The 18,383-nt window shown below is 47.3% G+C and overlaps 1 protein-coding gene across 1 annotated transcript in view; it reads right to left on the bottom strand.

The window, feature by feature from the left end:
- The window catches only part of LOC142575832 (ATP-binding cassette sub-family A member 7-like), a 38,461-nt gene extending 20,997 nt beyond the window's left edge, over positions 1–17,464 (bottom strand). The window contains exons 1-4 of the mRNA XM_075685528.1: positions 17,304–17,464; positions 13,069–13,396; positions 9,602–9,727; positions 7,654–7,896 (exon numbers count right to left, since the gene is read on the bottom strand). Coding sequence (XP_075541643.1) covers positions 7,654–7,896; positions 9,602–9,727; positions 13,069–13,396; positions 17,304–17,381 — 775 coding nt within the window. The 5' untranslated portion in view covers positions 17,382–17,464. The remainder of the gene's footprint in view (positions 1–7,653; positions 7,897–9,601; positions 9,728–13,068; positions 13,397–17,303) is intronic.
- Between the last annotated feature and the right edge of the window lie 919 nt (positions 17,465–18,383).

Genomic DNA, 18,383 nt, shown 5'->3' on the forward strand with positions numbered 1-18,383 from the left:
GTCGGCCGCCTCGCCGGGTAACAAAGTGAGCAAGCGCTGTGGCCACGTTTCCCGAGAGAACCCCTGCTTCTCGCACGTTCGCTCAAAGTTAACCAGGAACAAACCAATGTCCTCTCCAAGCTTAAACGGCCGCATCAGGTCAGTCATTTTGAACAATACTCGTTCTCCTGCACCGTGTGCCTGACTTCCATTACGAGCGCGTTCCATCTCTACCTCGAGACGCTTCATTTCCAAAGCGTGTTCGCGCTCTTCTTTTTTCTCTTGTTGCTCTCGCTCTTTCTGTTCTTTACGTTCACGCTCTTCTTTTTCTTTCTGTTCTTTAAGTTCGCGCTCCTGTTTCTCTTTTTGCTCTTTAAGTTCGCGCTCATATTTCTCTTTTTGCTCTTTAAGTTCGCGCTCCTGTCTTTTTGACCTCTCCTCAATAGTCTCAAGGCATTCCGACAGCTCGTCATCCTCAGCCTCTAACTCAAGAATAGCCTTTAGCAGTTCAGGTTTTCTTAGTTTGTCTGAGACATCCAGACCCAACTCTCTTGCAAGCTCCAACAATTTCGGTTTGCGCAACGACTTCAAATCCATGGCTGCTCTGAATGCTGCTTTCTCTACTGCTTACTATTGTCTTGCCGCAAACTAACCCGGCAGCAACGACAACCACAATTACCAGCTCTGTTTCTAACACTAACAAAAGCCTGGCAAAGCTCAGAAGAAGAAAGTCCCGCACTCACCAAACCTCGCAGGCAGGAATTCCGCGCAGTCGTTCCGCTGCAGGCAACCAGTCGTCACACAGGGCTCGTTGCACTGCTCCCGGATCGTCGTTGAGCTGCTCAGCATACAGTCAACTGCATCTCTTCGCTGCTGGCCTCCGTTGTCGCGATCCCACCGCTGGCAGACAGTTGTTTGAAGTCGTAGGCGATCTCACCGCTGCCAACCAGATGTTTGGGATCGGACTGCTGGTACGATCTGTTGGGAACTCGGCGCTGACGCCCGTGGTTGTACCTGGGTCGCAAGCCCCAAGGGTAGCGTTGGCCTGGCGGCCTGGGGTACAACTGGAAGCATCCGAAGGTCCCGGCAAAGCATGAGTCGACTGGTAACAACGAAACAACTTGTTTATTTTAACATCGCAAAGAGTTGGCGGTCAGGTTTGACCGAAGTAGAGAGACGGGAGAGCACTTCACTCAACAGAAGAAATCGGAGCCCTCCTTTTGGCGTCCGGGGGCAGCTGTTTTTATACTCTCGCAGTTGAGGGCAAGAAGGAACCCCTCAAAAGACGAGCACGTGAATGTACAATGGGCTAATGGTGACGCACACTGTCGTAGCGATGCCGTAGCACCATGTCGAGCACGATCTCGTAGCACCCTGTCGTGGCGCTGCCGGTCGGACACAATGACTGTAATGAGAGGATGGTCCCTGCTTTGGCATCGCCTGTTTCGGGCACAATGACTGGAACGAGATCCCTGCTTTGGCATCGCCTGTTTCGGGCCCAATAACTGGAATGAGATCCCTGCTTTGGCATCGCCTGTTTCGGGCACAATGACTGGAATGCGAGGATGATCCCTAGGCGGTCGCATCGCCGCAGTCGCGCCTGGAAACACCTGGCGATGAGTGTTGCGGCGACGACGATCGGGCCAAAATGTCCGCCGCCCCGCCGCAGTCGCGCCGGCAAAACCACGTGTCGCAGGCGAAACGCAACAGAACCTACATGCAAGCAACGCTAGCATGTAGGCTCCCTAGTAGCCTGCGGCGCACCGCGGATAGCTGTTTGACCGAGACGAGACGTGCAATGAGGCTCTGTCTGTGACAGGAAACTGTTGCGTCCATGTGGACCACTGCACAGTATGGCGTGGTGCGGTGTGGTGTGGTGGCATGTGCGGTTGCTAACATGCACTACACCCATCTTGAGATTGTGGCTAGTGTCATATCCAACCAATCTGCTTTGCCAGTAGCCATTTCATGCTTACATCTACTCTCGATTACGGGAGAGCCGGCATCATTCTTTTTCTTACTGTTCAAACCTCTAGCCCATCGAATCTTAGATCACGAGCCAGCCTCCCCAGCCTTGCAATCACGCCGCCCGTCTTTCTCTCTTCCACAAATACTTTTCAGACATCACCTCGAATAGACATCAACGTACGAGCCTACTGCCGCACAAGCTGCGCCAACGTGCACGGCAAGACCGTGTACACCCACCTCAAGCCTTGTTTCCCATGCTTCCTCATTCGTCATCCCGATATAAAAGTACTGGAATAATCTTCCCGCCAACGCCGTGCTTCAATTAATCCCAACCCACTTCAAGCGCATCTTTGAGGAACTAATATACGAAACTGGCCCACCACTCAGGTAAAACCCATTTTCAGGGGACTTAGGTGCTAGAAATAAAACAATAAATAAAATGAATAAAGTCGGGAGACACATGGTATATAGGGCTCTGCGCGTGATTCGCCGTACAACTTGGTAGGAATCTCCAGCGCAAAACGCCGTCTATTGTTCTTGTTATTACTTATTGTTTCGACGGAGTATTACATGGTGCTTGACTAATCATAATTCTATAAAAGCAGTGAACGCCTAAGCAAAGTGTGACTGCGAAACATGGGTGAATGGCGGCGTGCGGCGGCAGGGACTCGCAGCGTAATGGCTTGGGGTTGAACTGTGAGTTTTTCCAAGTTGCCACTCTCGAAATAAATTGTTCTTGTTAGTTTGCATCCCCGGAACACAGTATCGAGCAGTGCAGGATCACTGGAAACTATCGTACAAAAACACTCCAACAGGTGTGTGTGTGTGCGTGTGTTTGTGTTTGTGCGTGTGCGTGTGCGTGTGCGTGTGCGTGTGTGTGTGTGTGTGTGTGTGTGTGTGTGTGTGTGTGTGTGTGTGTGTGTGCTTTAAGAGCACTATGCGGTATAAATAAATAGCGCGGTGTGTGTGCAGTGCTTTAAGAGCACTATGGGGTATAAATGCGACCGCAGAACCTACAACCATTCGACAAGATCGACGAGAAAGCTGATTCATGGCAGCCTGGGCATGCATGCATTGCGGAGTTAGTAGATGCGGTCCACCAAAGTGTAAATATTTCTAGGCAGTGTAGCGTTGAAGCTCGTTTTATGGAGAAAACATTGCTCTAGACAGCGCGCCGTAGAATGCTCTGTGCCAACAAGGGTGCGCTGCTGTCTTTCGAGGTCGTGTCTATCTCCAGTATTTTCAGTACTTCGTCATTAAGTCGAACGACGCCTAAATATATCGCTGTTCGAACGTAGCTGCCTGGAAACTCCCACTTCGATGAGCACGGCGAGCCATTCTTCTGTCGATGCTACAAAGCGCCAGTTTTGCATCGCTAGTTCAATGAAGCTGCAAGTTGGACGGAGTAGTTTTGGTTAGGACACCGTGCCACCAGGGTTAATGTGCGTGCTACCGCACGTGCAATACGGTGACGTAGACGTCATCATCAGCAGTGGTGGCGATATATATATACCGAAATGAACTAGAACACGCAGAACAATTAACGATGTCAATTGCGGAATCTTTGTTACACAATGTCAATAAAGGCGTCGGCGGCAACATAATCTGACGTGTACTAGCTTTTTTTTTTTTTCTGGTGCAACATAACATTTCTACGCACGCAGACAACTTTCCGTTACAATGAAGAAACCTAAGGATGCAAAGTGCACTTGTTGCATGCCGGTCTTGAAAACAGTCCTACAATGTCATTCGCGTTTCATTATGCTAGGAAGAAGAAAGCAAACATATTTATTATTCGTTAATATAAAAATGACATATTATACAGCATGCAGTGTTAAATTTATTTTTTTCCCTTTTACGCTTTTTGACATATGCTAATACCATCGCAAGTAGCTGGCCACGCTAATTTGGCATCTGCTCGAGAAACCGAAATGGAAAACACCATCAAACTCTACTCGCAGACTTTCTGTAGCAAAGGAGGGAAAGCAACAGAGGCGGAGCTCCTCCCATATAGAAGGGTTAATGATTGATTGATTGACTGACACGGACAACAAGAAACTTGGAGGGTGGGGAGAGAAAAATATATAGTAGACGTGGAAAAAACTAAGGCGTGTGGCTATGGGCCCCGTAGCTGCCTCACTGTCTTCCATAAACACCTGGCGTCCAAATAATTAACAAGAGGCGAGCGTTGGGTATGTCGGGAAATAAAGCGTTTGACAGCGTTTTTGCGTGTGTGTGTTACTTGGAACAAGTGCTGAATCAGCGTATACCCTGCATGTGCGAAAGTTTTGCATTTCCTCGAACGCGAAAGAAAAAAGGAACAGAAGCCGAATTTAACATCCAGTGGTGTGTTTTGTCTTGTTTTACTACAAGGCATTTGTTTTCTCTTCCCCACCTTTAGAATAGCGCGGATGAGAATGAGGAATATATTATCTTGGAGTCCCCTCATACCTCAAACGCTCTGCCTCTGTAGCTTTCGGTGCACTGCCTCAGAAAATTGTCCACGAGTACGTTCATACTCTATGCGGGGATGCCATTCTGGACACTGTCGAATTCCACCATCTTGTCGAGTTCAGCATCTTATCGGCTCTCATTGGCTCAGAGGATTGGTACAGCCTCTCTGATTGGCTCTAGGTGCCACCATTACAAAAGTTGACAAACAAATTGGAGGACGTTTAAGCTTAGCCTTTAAGAGTGGATCGCGATAGCGTTCATTTTCATGCTTCCCGGCAACTGCAGTTTACACGTTTACCGGTAAACGCTGTCGGCAAACGCTATGCACGAAAGCAATTAGCTTTCTTGTAGAAACGCGGCATCTTACGTGGGTCGATCTCTTCTTATTGTTTCATATGTCAGTATGAGAAGAGCTAACATAAAAGATAGGCGCTGTCGCTCCTTTTCTCTTCATTACATTTGGTTGTGCGCTGCCGTTCTCAAAATTCCGAGCAATAACTTTGTAAAGAATGAAAGACAAGATACGAGCAACTTTGGTGGTGGAAAAGCGGTTGGTAGAAGAGGGTTGGGTTGGTTGGTACAAGTGTGTCCGAAGCGACGTCCAACGCTAGACGCCGGAACGCCAACGCCGGATTTTCTGCGACACGGGGACCCTTAACGCTATCGCGTTAAAATGGCGCGATTTGACGTTGTCGAGAATAGCACTCCGGGGGTGGTATTCTGTAGGAGTCCACCTAGTGGACTGTCCATTTCGGCCGCTGCTGATTCCCTGAAGCCGCTCGTCTCCTCCTCGCTCGTACAACTGTATCCAATCAGCAGCGCCCGAAATGGACAGTCCACTAGGTGGACTCTTACAGAATACCCCTCCACGTGTACATGACGCAATAACACGTGTGCCGAAGCTCTATCAACCCTCATTGCAGGGGCTTCTGCTTCAACATGCGCCCGGGCATGCCGGCAATACAGACTAAAAAATTGGAGGACGCTTAAGCTTCGCCTTCAAGAGTGGAACGCGACAGCGTTCCCGTCGACCCGCCAAGGGGTGTAAGACAATGGGCTACGGCGCAGCGACTACGCCCCCCGCATCGGACGCGGTGAGCGTCGAGCAACGCAGCGTTCGGCGCGACAACGAAATGTGCGCCTGAGCAAGCGACGCACGCCTGAGCCTTAGAAACAGCTCGTTTCTAAGGCAACACCGCGTTCACTAGAGGCGCTTTTGTACCGCTTTGAAGCATCGAACTCGTGGTGGTAACGTCTCCGTCTCACACTCCGGAGACCCTGGTTCGATACCCACCCAGCCCATCTTGGAAGTTGCTTTTTATTTATGAAGTGCCTGCCGTGATTTATCGCTCACGGCCAACGCCGCGGACGCCGACGCCGACGACACCGGCTTTTCTGCGACACGAGCTCCTTAACGCTATCGCGTTAAAAATTGGAGGACGCTTAAGAGGAAGCTTTAGCTCGGGTGCTCCTATCTAAATACACGTAAAAAGAGAATTCGTTTTTCTCGGCAACCACTGCACCAGTTTTCACGAGGTTTGTTGCATTTAAAAGAAAAACTTAAAGTCTAGTGACTGTTGGTTTCGAATTTTTGAGTTAGGTCGTCAATCTTTTATTAAAAACTAGCAAAAATCCGAAATTTTCAAAAACCAAACTGTCAAGTTTACAACTCCCTAACTCCTAAAAGAAAAACGATAATACAATTCTGTGAAATGCATCTAATAGTACATCCAAAGCGGACAAAATTGATATATTACACATGAATCTCAAAAAATTTAGTAACATGGAAATACAGCTTTTGCAGAACCCTTGTAAACAACGTAACAAATTCACGTAAGAAGTGAAATGACCTATCGAATTTGTCCGCTTTCAATGATCTAATGGATGCCGTTCACAGAACCGCGATATCTGTTTTTGATACAGAGCTATCAATTTTTAAAAATTGTGCTTCTATTTTCTTCAAACGGTCAAATATTTGAAAATCGTTTTAATAAAATTCAAGCCTTAAATAGAAATTCCGCTTCCAACAGTCACTAGAATTCAACTTTCTCTTTCAAATGCAACAAATTTCATTAAAATCGGTCCAGAGGTTACCTCATAAAAACGTTTTTGCGTTTTACATGTATCTGAATAGGCCGCGTCGGAGTTGGGCCCGAGCTAAAGCTTCCTCTTAAGCTTCGCCTTCAAGAGTGGAACGCAACAGCGTTCCCGTCGACCCGCCAAGGGGTGTAAGACAAAGGGCTACGGCGCAGCAACTACGTGCCCCGCATCGGACGCGGTGAGCGTCGAGCAACGCAGCGTTCGGCGCGACAACGAAATGTGCTCCTGAGCAAGCGTCGCACGCCTGAGCCTTAGAAACAGCTCGTTTCTAAGGCAACACCGCGTTCACTAGAGGCGCTTTTGTACCGCTTTGAAGCATCGAACGAACTAGGGGTAATCAAGTGTTTTTAACTATTCGCAAGGGCCCAAGACGGTCATTGCTTTTACCATTATGAAGTGTATGTGTTTATGCCGTATGTGTACGTCGAAGACCGGCAATAAAGAAGAAAAAAAAATTGGAGGACGCTTAAGCTTCGCCTTCAAGAGTGGAACGCGACAGCGTTCCCGTCGACCCGCCAAGGGGTATTGGGCTACGGCGCAGCGACTACGCGCCCCGCATCGGACGCGGTGAGCGTCGAGCAACGCAGCGTTCGGCGCGACAACGAAATGTGCGCCTCAGCAAGCGACGCACGCCTGAGCCTTAGAAACAGCTAGTTTCTAAGGTAACACCGCGTTCACTAGAGGCGCTTTTGTACCGCTTTGAAGCATCGAACTCGTGGCTCAGTGGTAACGTCTCCGTCTCACACTCCGGAGACCCTGGTTCGATTCCCACCCAGCCCATCTTGGAAGTTGCTTTTTATTTATGAAGTGCCTGCCGTGATTTATCGCTCACGGCCAACGCCGCGGACGCCGACGCCGACGCCGACGACACCGGCTTTTCTGCGACACGAGCTCCTTAACGCTATCGCGTTAAAACTCGTGGTTCAGTGGTAACGTCTCCGCCTCACACTCCGGAGACCCTGGTTCGATTCCCACCCAGCCCATCTTGCAAGTTGTTTTTTATTCATGAAGTGCCTGCTGGGATTTATCGCTCACGGCCAACGCCGCCGACACCGTCTTTTCTGCGACACGAGCTCCTTAACGCTGTCGCGTTAAAACTGCAAAGAAAGATCGATCGCCCCCCCCCTTCCCCGTGTACGTTTTCGCCCGTACTCTGGCAGCAGATGTCGATGGCCGCCAGCTCGAGATTGGCGCGTTCGGCGAGCGATCCCTCGCAGGCGATCCGGAGCAGATCCTGGACGCCGTCCGTGGCGCTCGAGTACTCCTGGCACAGGTGGTTGTCCGCGTCCAGCAGCAGCAGCTTGATCACGCCCGACGAGAAGGCGTACGGAGGAAACAGCGTGAACAGCAACTGGAGCACCGCGTAGTTCATGTTCAGGGTGCTCGCCTGCAGGGCTGTGTCGCGTGGAGGAGGAAGTACCAGACGACGTGCGAGGTGTCAGAGGAGCACACACACACACCGCGCGACCTCGCGGCGCGTAAAATGACGGACACTCGGTAAACACGAAGATCGGCAAACGCACGTGTTAAAGCGAAGCTCTCATTGCGAGCCCTCCCGACCGTTGACCGCGGCTGTCGCTTGACGTCTTGCCGAATAGCTCACAGAGGACAGCGCTCGTGTAACGAATGGGCACAAATGTGGCAATCTGCGTACTACCCTTACGGATGTGCCGATGACCCGCTCTGTTCTGTACCTGTAGGGTGGGCCGTAGAAGTTTCGCAATAGCGAACTGGGCTGATACCGGAGACAGTTTAATCCGCGGTCACGTGAGTCGCGTTGTCAGTCCCCGCGTATTGCCATTTCGACGGGCGTGCAGGCAATCGCTCTGTTGCAAAACGCGGCGCATAAAATGAACTGTTTTATAGCATTTAAGTAACTTCTTTACATAGATTTCAACGTGCGCTTTGGATCTGCATATATATTTCTTAAGTTTGATACTAATGTTGGTACGGAAATGATGACGTCGTGGCAGCAAAACGTAACTTCCTGCAACGATAAGACCATGGATGATGACGTAGCTCACAAAAAAAAAAAGGGAACAAGACTAGCCTGCGTGTTAATTCTTTCTTTCTTTCTTTTTTTCTGGCTGCGCTATAGCGTGTCGCAAGCGATAGCAGGAACGGAGCGATATCGAGTCAGTGTGTTATGACGTTACAATTAATCCACCTACTGAGTCCCGAAACCACGCCGAAACAGAACCTGGTTTGTAGAAACAAGTATTACAGTTGATTAGCTTAGGAATCCCCGACGCTAGGATCTTTAGGGTTATGGTTCCTAGGATCTTTATGGTTTTTGTAGGCTGTCTAGCAAGCTGGACAACTGAGCACATTCGGTGCGACAGAAAATTTTATATGAATTAAAAATAATATCAGTTATACCTTACAGCAGTCTTGCAGCAGTAACGGCCGATGGAAATCGTGCCCCCAGTGACGGTTCTCTCGGATTAACGGAAGCCGATTTCGAAGGCCATGCTTTTGTGTACTGCGAGCGGCGAAAGCGATTGCAACAACCGGAAGCAGGTCACGGTCGCCATGCTTTACGCGCGAGCTCGTAGATAGTAAACGCGTGCTTTCGCTTCCCTACGAGTCTTTGCAGGAGTTCTCTGCGTTGATCTGTCTTTACGGCGCGACGAGGGAAAAAATTGCGGGCACAATCCGCCGTCCCAAGAATCGAGGAGCCGTTGCTCACTTCCAAGGGAAGACATCGAGCAAAGTGGTTTCTGCTGCAGCACTTGCGATACGCACTCTAGGTATGACACGAACGTGGTTTCTGAATGTTTCGGAGCAATCGTATAGGTTCCCGCACTTCTTGACGTCACACAAGCCACGCCAAAATGGCGGTCGTCGTTGTGGGAGGCGCTAGAGGCTTCGATTTCAAAGTGCAATTTCCGTGTTTAAATGCGCGCTGAGAGGCCAGCTATAATATGGTTAAGCTATATAGTGCTTCACCCTATTTGCCACATTGCACAGTGATGAACTAAAGACCGTTGGACGGCCTTTTATGATCTCTTTAAAACACCGCGAACGAACAGTTTGTCAGGTTTCACCACTCATTGTTCGAAACGTGCTTGCGTGATGACGTTTGTGTGCGTGTACTTACCAAAAGCCGTGTACGTGCAGAACAGCAGTATGTACGAGGTCTCGACCGACTTAGCAATGAAAGATGCCAGGTACGACACGCCCGTGAGAGTCGGGTAGCCTGCCAGCACCAAGAGGAATAGAGCCACTGAAAAAACACAGGTAGAAATTGAAACATCGAGATCGATTTTAAAATACTGATCGCTGAAAAGCACTGTCGTTGTGTGCTTCTAAGTACGCGTTGGATGTCTCAGCTTTGATATTGCGCGCTCATTATTTCTGAAAGGAAACTGAGGACGATGGAGCCGAGCGACAGAACAGTCAGAAGTGAAGATGTGTTCCAGAAATGGGTGTTTTATAACATCTGCTTCAGAGGTATGTGCAGTAGATTTAATATATTTAAACGCCGCTTCCAGGATGCGTTGCCGAGTTCGAGCTTTTTCGTGTCGATGCGCCCGCGTTCCAATTTGACACTAGGCACTGGAAGATGAAAATGAGACTTCGCCGTGCTGCCCAAAATTTCCGAGCTATGTGAAAGATGCGCCCCTAACCTTAAAAGAAAAGTTAAGAGTGCACTTCTTTCTTTTTTAATCAAGAAATAAAGAAATTCTAAAAAAAAAGAACAGGCAACGCAGCTGGATCATGCCCAGCTTTCGTATACCGAGCGTTACAAAGATATAGAAGAGCCCAGCGTGCGAATTCTTCCAGTTTGACTGCTGGATGATCTCCGCTCAAATTTCACACAGGTATAGCATTATTCAGTGCATTCCCTTTGTTCCGTCTAAACGGGAATTTCATCGCTCTCCAAAATCAGTGACGGAATTACGCTGATATGCCACTTCTAGTTTGTTTTCCTTCGTTTTTTTTTTTTTTTTTTTTTGCGGTATGCTTCAGGAAGGTTCTGAAAAAACGATTGTGCAACGAAATATGCAGATGATGGTAGCTATATTCCAAGTTTTTCTTTGTATCCATGCGACAGATGCCGTGAAAGAAAATTGCCTCCAGTCGAACCTGGATAAATGAAACGATCAGCGAATTATTGTTTATAACAAACTAAATGTAACATCTTCCTAGCCTATATCAGCATGTAATAAATATATACTGGTAGCGAATGTAGAATTTAAGGAAGGCATTTTTTGCGCTGGATTCGACTTTATTAAGAAGGTTTGCCAGTATATTCTTTATTCCAAAAGATATCCCAAAAAGATATGTTGTCCTCCTCGAACAACATTCTGGTCCGCCTACTCGTGTTTATCTCTAAAATTCGCATGTTAGTCTCCCGTCTTGCGCCATTTATCCCACTGGTTCTTGCATACATACATTTTTGTTTAGACAAGGTATTCGGCAGTGGGTATTGTTTGCATTATTTATAGATGTACCGACTGTGTCCTCTCATCGAGTTGAATCCGAATACGCTTCATCGCAACACACTTCATACAACAGTGCCACCATCTGCCGCGACCATTCGAAATAGAAAAAAAAAACGCTTTGTTTCGTTCTGCCAGCATTGCAGGCGACCCGAATTTCAAGTTTGGTCGCGAAGGCAATTTGCCCTTTTTGAACTTTATACGCCTTTCAGAATTTCGTACGGTAATCAATGTCTGCGCATGCTCCGAAGAGCCTAGAGTTTGCGAACAGACTGTTTAGTAAATTGTTCCTAATGACCACTTTGCGCTTTTAATAAAGCGTGTCTTATTAACATGCAGTGTAATGGCCGATACATTCTAACGTCGCGAATACGGGGATGTTGATATATCAAATATATCAACATTTGCAGCCTTATTGCAATTAATATAATAATGGCGAAAAGGCTGTAGACGTTATTCGCAAGCTATTAAGAAATGTTTAATATTCGATGCGATTCGTGTCTGGCACTGTTCCAATCTCATTCGATCCGGTCACCAAAGCTTCTCCATTCCCACGACCCTATTAGCAACGTGGCAAAGTGCGGTAAGTCGTTTCCCTCCTGGCTTACACGTAACAGCGGCAGATATCTAAACTGAAGCTGTACACACGCTCAGAAGGAAAGGTAACTGGGAAAGATGTTACGGATTCATGGCACAATTAGAAGCGTGCGAGGACGATGAAGCCGAGTAACTAAAAACTTAGAACTGAAGATGTGTTCCAGAAATGGGTGTTTGATTGCAACATCTGCTTAAGAGGCATGTGCAGTAGATTTAATATATTTAAACGCCGCTTCCAGAACATATCCATTTCAATGCAGACGCTTTCGATACGTTAGTTACGTTAGTGGGCTAATTTGACAGTTTCCTAACTAACAAGCCCGGAGCGTTCCCCAGTTCGAATCAGAGTCGGGCAGAGTTTCGGCATTGGTATGACCACTGAGGAAAAAAAATATCTCCGAGCGTGACGTTATAATCCTGTAAACTAGTAATAAAAACATTAGAATCGGTGTAAGGGAAGCTTGAATGCACAGATTTTCTCATAATGTTACCTAGAGGGAAATCTGGCGCTACTGCGCACTTGTATGCATGGGAATGCAATGGATTTGGTGGCTTCGTATTGACATCGTTCCCGTAGAGTCAGGACACCTTGAAGACACGTCTTGCTAGCCCCGTTCCGTACTCACAATGTCTAATTTTTTTTTATTATTAAAGCAGCAGGTATAACAATGCTTTAACTTTATTATTGAAAGAAAAAACGTGTTTGATTCAATCATGAGGACTTTTTCTTGGACGTACAACTATATGAAACGTAGAAAAAGGTTCGCGCTCGCTTTTCGACAGTTGGTCGTCTGCTCTTGCTTTTCTTCTGTTGATTATGCACTGCGGGTGGGTGAACGTCATCGAAAGCTGCAACGCGGGTGAACTAAAATCCTTTATGCGGATTTTCTTTAAGAACGCATTGTTTCTGCAGCCATTTCCACGCTCAACACTAGCCAGCTCAAGTCTCGAACACTCATATACCGTCCTTCCCATGACGGCAGAGCACGCGTTAGGAAAACTCCCATTGACGGTGCGGCCAGATTTCTCTCTAGGCAATAATGTCAGGAGCGATACGGTTAGATGAGCCGGCAAGACAGACAAAACGGCGCCTCGCAATAAGAAACGCGCAGCGAATTTTGGCGACGAACGCGTCCTTAACGGTCATCACCCACGATGGCGCGCCTTGCAGAGCAAAGGTTAGTGCTTCATTCAGGGGCGATACTCTCTGTAGCGATCACTTTCGATGTTAAACTCACCTTCGCGTGACTCAGCACCGGAAGCGTCGAGGTGCGCGGCCTAAAGCGTTCCAGGCACTGCGCAAACATAGCGAGCTTCGGCCGCCGAATCACGCGAAACCTCGCGAAAGTGATCGTATACATCCGCGGCAGCGAGGTGGCGATAACGTGGCGACAGTTTCTATTCGGCGAGACAGGCGGCGCCGACAACGCCAAGTCACCAAGAGGTAGACAAGGGAAGTTTCGATTTTAAAGTGGAAAGGAGGCGTGGTGTGAGGGGAAGCAGCCTGCTCGCTGAGCGTCCGTACCGGCCGTGTCGGTGCGCACGCTGTTGTTCGCCACGAACGCGACGCCGGCCGTGGTCCAGAGGAGCGCGTAGAAGAGGCCGTCGAACAGGTAGTGGCCGAGCCAGTACACGTAGCCCGGCAGGCCTGTCATCAGCTGCAGCCGCTTGGAGCCCGACGCCGTCTCGGCCACGGGCGCCACCGCGAACGCTGCCCCGGCGAGCCCCATGATGGGCGGAAGCATCAGCTTGCGCCAAGGGCTCAGCGAAGACAGACCGCGCTCCACGAAACCCGTGGTGTCGCGAAGCACGGTGTGCACCACGTTTTCGTGCACCGGCGTGTCGGTCGATCTCTGCGACCGCGGGGAGGCGAGAAAAAGTTTCGAAACCCTCGAGTTTGCTGGCCCGTATATCACATGCCGATGCCGCACATCAGCTATTTCAGGGAAAGGAATTGCACACGGCAACGTACACTAGAAGATACTGCTACAGATTTGTTACGCTACTATAGACAGTGACGATGCCACTGCTAGTATACCCTTGCAAGATTCGAATCGTTGATCGGGACAAATTAAGCATTTTTTTAGGCGACCTTTCCTAGGGGAGTAAACAGCGACACGTTAACAGACGAGACTAAAATTGCACGAAGTAATCATTGACCCACTGTCAAACTCTCCCTTCGTATATATCGGTGCGCACCTGGGGGCCAGAATTCTGGCATGGTGTTTTCAACTGCGGATTCTCTCATCACAGCTGTAGTTTGAGCTAGTTATCGTGCATAGTAAAATTTGTTTACGGCCTTAAGGTTAAGTGTGTTAGCCATGGAAAAAAGTAGCACCCTATGGCCCTATCAGCACAAGATTATTTACTGTTAGGTGGTCGCGGCTGCAATAAAAAAAAAGGTATGAAGTGTCTTCGCGAGCGGAAATATTGCCAACCAAGTGACTTTTTGGGCCATCGGAAAGGCGGGCGGAGATTCATGCAAAGAAAAAATTATATTTAGCAGCTTCTTCGGTAAATAACTTATGGTGCACTCACCGATGTGTCAAAATTACGTAATTTTATTGCAAAATGTGCAATATTGCGAGGTGCTGCCGACTCCGTTGAAATACACACAAATGCAGGTTTAGTGCAGAGTGAGCCGTGTAGCCTCCTCCCCTCCCCCGCCTCTAAAAATATTCCAATCACCGGCTAACGCCACACGCTCCAATTAATTGTTGGCTGCAGGCATTGCGCGGAAGAAAAAAATGACAGCAGAATTCATATCTCGATCACTGTCGATGATAATGCGATTAGCATTCGAGCAAGCATTCGAGAAATGTAGCGACACCCAGTATTTCTGAATTGTAAGACATTGTAAGGCTTTCGTTTCTTCGTTATCGCCTCGGCCCTTGCTTGCGGAGGTATCTTACGAGAATGGTGACGATAGTATGACGCCGACGCAGTGACAATGAACTGACGAGTAAGGAATGACGTCGATGTAGCTACAAAGGCGGTATAACGACGACATCGTAGATATGGCGACATGAGGTCAATGTGATTACGACTGGTGTTTTACGGCGATGGCGTGAAGATTAGGGTACGGCGAAAACAGGTTAACGATGCTAAGATGACGACATGGCAGGACCACAACGAGATGACGACGAATAACGGTTGCTTGTCAGCAACTGTCTCACGACGAATCACGAGGAATGATTTATTGAGGTCGATCGATCAACAAATGTGGTGTGATGCCGACGGCACGACGGCAATGGGATGTCGTTATTGAAGTGGTGACGATTGTAAAAAAACAGCGTGGCGATAACGGCATGACGACAACGCTACGACTGTGTGAAAACGATGCAGTCGACGACAGCATGGCGAAAGTCGGATGGCGACGATCGAACGACAGCATCACGATAACGGTATGACAATGACTGCACGCATGACGACGACTGTATGGCGACGACACAATGAGGACTATGGCATGACAAGAGTTCAAGAATATTCGTGATGACGACTGTATGGCGACGAAACAATGACGACGATAGCATTTAAGAATGTTCGTGATGACGACGAGTGTATGGCGACAATGACGTCACGACGACGGCCGTGCGAGAGTCGGATGACGAAGCTGGAGTGACGACTATGGCATGACCACGGTGCGGGGACAACGGCGCGAAAACGAGCGTATGACGACATTGGTGTGACGACGGCTGCGTCACGAAGTCTGTATGACGGTGATGGCACGACGACGACGGCATGAAGACAGTCGGATGACTAAGCTGGAGTGATGACAGTGGAGCTGCCGCAACGACATCACGACAGTGGTGCGACAACGAATGCACGACGAATGTGTGACGAGGACGACATGACGAGAGTCACATGACAAAGCTAGAATGACGACAATGAAACGCCCACTGTAGCATCACCACCACGAGCGCATACCTATAGTGGCCGAAGCTGGTATCGGCGTAAGCGGACGGACGGACGGATTCGAAACGCCTGAAGTAGGAAGCGAATGCTGATCGCTTTGAACACTGTTCACCACTGCAGACTTCACAACGGTCACTCCACGTATAGCGCGTCGAACATCCCGTCAAACATGACAGTATAAAGTGTCGCTTGATAGCAGTACTTGCAATACTCTAGAGGAAATAAACTGCCATATTGGGTGAATTAAGCAGAGCGTTCAATTGATACGCAGCTCAAGGACTGTGCTTATTTCTTGCCACAACTGGACACACCCGGCTTAATTATAATGTTGGAGAAAATTGCTCAAACCTTGTCTCTTCGCCCTATTTTCACGCGTCATGCGAGACTCATATTAGGTTCCCCCGGAGTTCTCGTTGAACTAAAGGAGGCACTTTGTGTAAATTTAGTGAATATAGGGGGCGGCTTGTGGGTGATGTCATATTGAAGGTTCGAACTTTGTGAAGTGCGGCTCTTGCAATAAACTATATACGCAACCGCACCGGAGGTATATAAGTCTGTTATACGAACGGCGCTGAACATAGCCCGCTGCCAAGGAAGGACTATAAATGCCGCCAAGATAAAATCAAGTCAGGATAGGGCAAACTCTACGGCTTATGTGCGCGTGAAGTAAATGTGTGTGGATGAATTACTGCCGTCGTGGACATTCCTTAGTAAGTGCTCGACACTGTTACATGTTGAGGCAAGGTTAAAAGCTGGCGAGTCTTAGGCGGGCGTCGTTTTAAAGTACGTGGTTTAATTACAATGTAATTGAAATTCCCATTGAAACTTCTCAAAACAATAGCGTCACCGGAAGTGAGACTGATTCGGCAAAATCGCACAATTCTGTTGTCTTTCTTAACTCCGGACGCAATATATATATATATATATATATATATATATATATATATATATATATATATATATATATATACAATGTTTCAAGAGGAAATTTTGTCTAGACGTAAATTTCATGACGTATACGTGGAAAGAAGAAGCAGTTCAGGATCACTCTTGCAGAAAAACCAACAGGACTGAAACACGCCGTGATTTCAAATCATCGGTAAAGCAACATTATCATATGCAAGTAATATTGTTCATTTAGGGAATTATTTTGCTGTGACATTCTTATGCTTTTGTTACTTCTTGCATATATTTACTGTTTAAACATATACAATTTCTTTTTTAGCTTCTGTGGCATTTACTTGGGGAAAGAGCCGGTATCCGGTAGTGCGAAAGTGTATGTTCGTATGTTTTTTTTCTTCATTTATTTATTATTATATTTATTTACGCATGCTGTCTTTTTTTTTCGATGTGTGCTGCATACGAGCCTCGGATTAGAGGTCGAGATGCATTTTTACATAATTTTCTCCATATCGCATTTTTTAAAATTGATTGATTGATTGAGAGGTCGAGATGCATTTTTACATAATTTTCTCCATATCGCATTTTTAAAAATTGATTGATTGATTGATTGATTGTTTGTTTGATTGATTGATTGATTGATTGATTGATTGATTGATTGATTGATTGATTGATTGATTGATTGATTGATTGATTGATTGATTGATTGATTGATTGATTGAGGCTACGATACAGGCCGTATAGTGGAAGGCTCCGGATTAATCGAAGTACACAAGCATTTTTGCATAACGTACGACGATGGAATAATTCCGTTCCGGTTCTATATTGCGGCTGGTCCGGTGCGAGACATTTACAACGAAGTGACCTGTATAACGAATGATTTCGGAGGCGCCAAGCCCTTCGTTACAAAGGCGTTAGGCTGTGCATGTGCCCCGTGCCGCTCACCCTGGCGAAGGCCCGCAGGTGGATGCGGAACACGGCGCTCGCGTCCCCGCTGTAGTAGCGGAGCAGCGCGCTGTTCATGAGCGACGTGGCGATGCTCTTGCTGTACGGCACGTACGGGTTCCACCACGCCTCCGGTCTGCATCACACGTGACATACGTCCAACTTCGTTGTGACAGCCTGTACATGTCCGCTTCCGTCACGCATTGTGATGGACTGCCGATGAACGCGAGATGCGCGTGTTTATATTTTATTTATTTATTTTATTTACAGCATACTGCAGGCCGTGTGGCCCAAGCAGGAGGGGCATGGTAACAAATAAAAGTACATGTATAAAAGGCAGAATTGCAAAAATATGAAATTCAAGAAAGGAAACAATATAACACGAAACAGCAATGTTAGTTAAGAAATACTAATAATATGAGTTTGAATTGATTCAGGTGAGTTCAGATGATGGAAAGGGATGATGTTCCATTCTGCTATGGTTCGAGGAAAGAATGAAAATTTAAAGAGGTTAAAGAATGAAAATTAAAGAGGTGATGAGTCGCATAATCTGTCTAGTTAAACCAATAGCCAATCCCGCGGGAGAGCTTTGCAGGAAGGGCGCAAGGGCGCAAGAAATATCGAACGTGACACAGTATAATCAATAAAAGGTCACATATAACAATCAGTAGTGGTGCATTAGGAGTAGTACAAGCGGGCATGGTAAGTACAAATCCATTGTAACAAGGCAATATATTTTACAAGACAGTTATTGGTAGCTGTTTTATGACTGCATAACGAAACACTATGGACGAAACATTTTATCTTTTCTGGCACTCCCGAGTTAATAATCATAGTTCAGTTTTTATTATTATCATCTATTTCTTTAAAAGTCAAGGTTGCAGCGCATATGTTTTGTAACTCAAGCTAAGGTATCCAGTACAAAAAAATATGAAGGAGTATGAACGCTAAACATCAGCTTTTGTTCTTTTTATCACGTTTCCCCTTTACTGTGCATGCGCAAATAACTTACCAGCAGCAGCCCACTTACTTCAAACAGTACTGTAAAGGCACAAGTCACAGCGATACGGTATGCTCACT

This window comes from Dermacentor variabilis, chromosome 3, assembly GCF_050947875.1.
Source record: "Dermacentor variabilis isolate Ectoservices chromosome 3, ASM5094787v1, whole genome shotgun sequence".
Lineage (NCBI taxonomy): Eukaryota > Metazoa > Arthropoda > Arachnida > Ixodida > Ixodidae > Dermacentor > Dermacentor variabilis.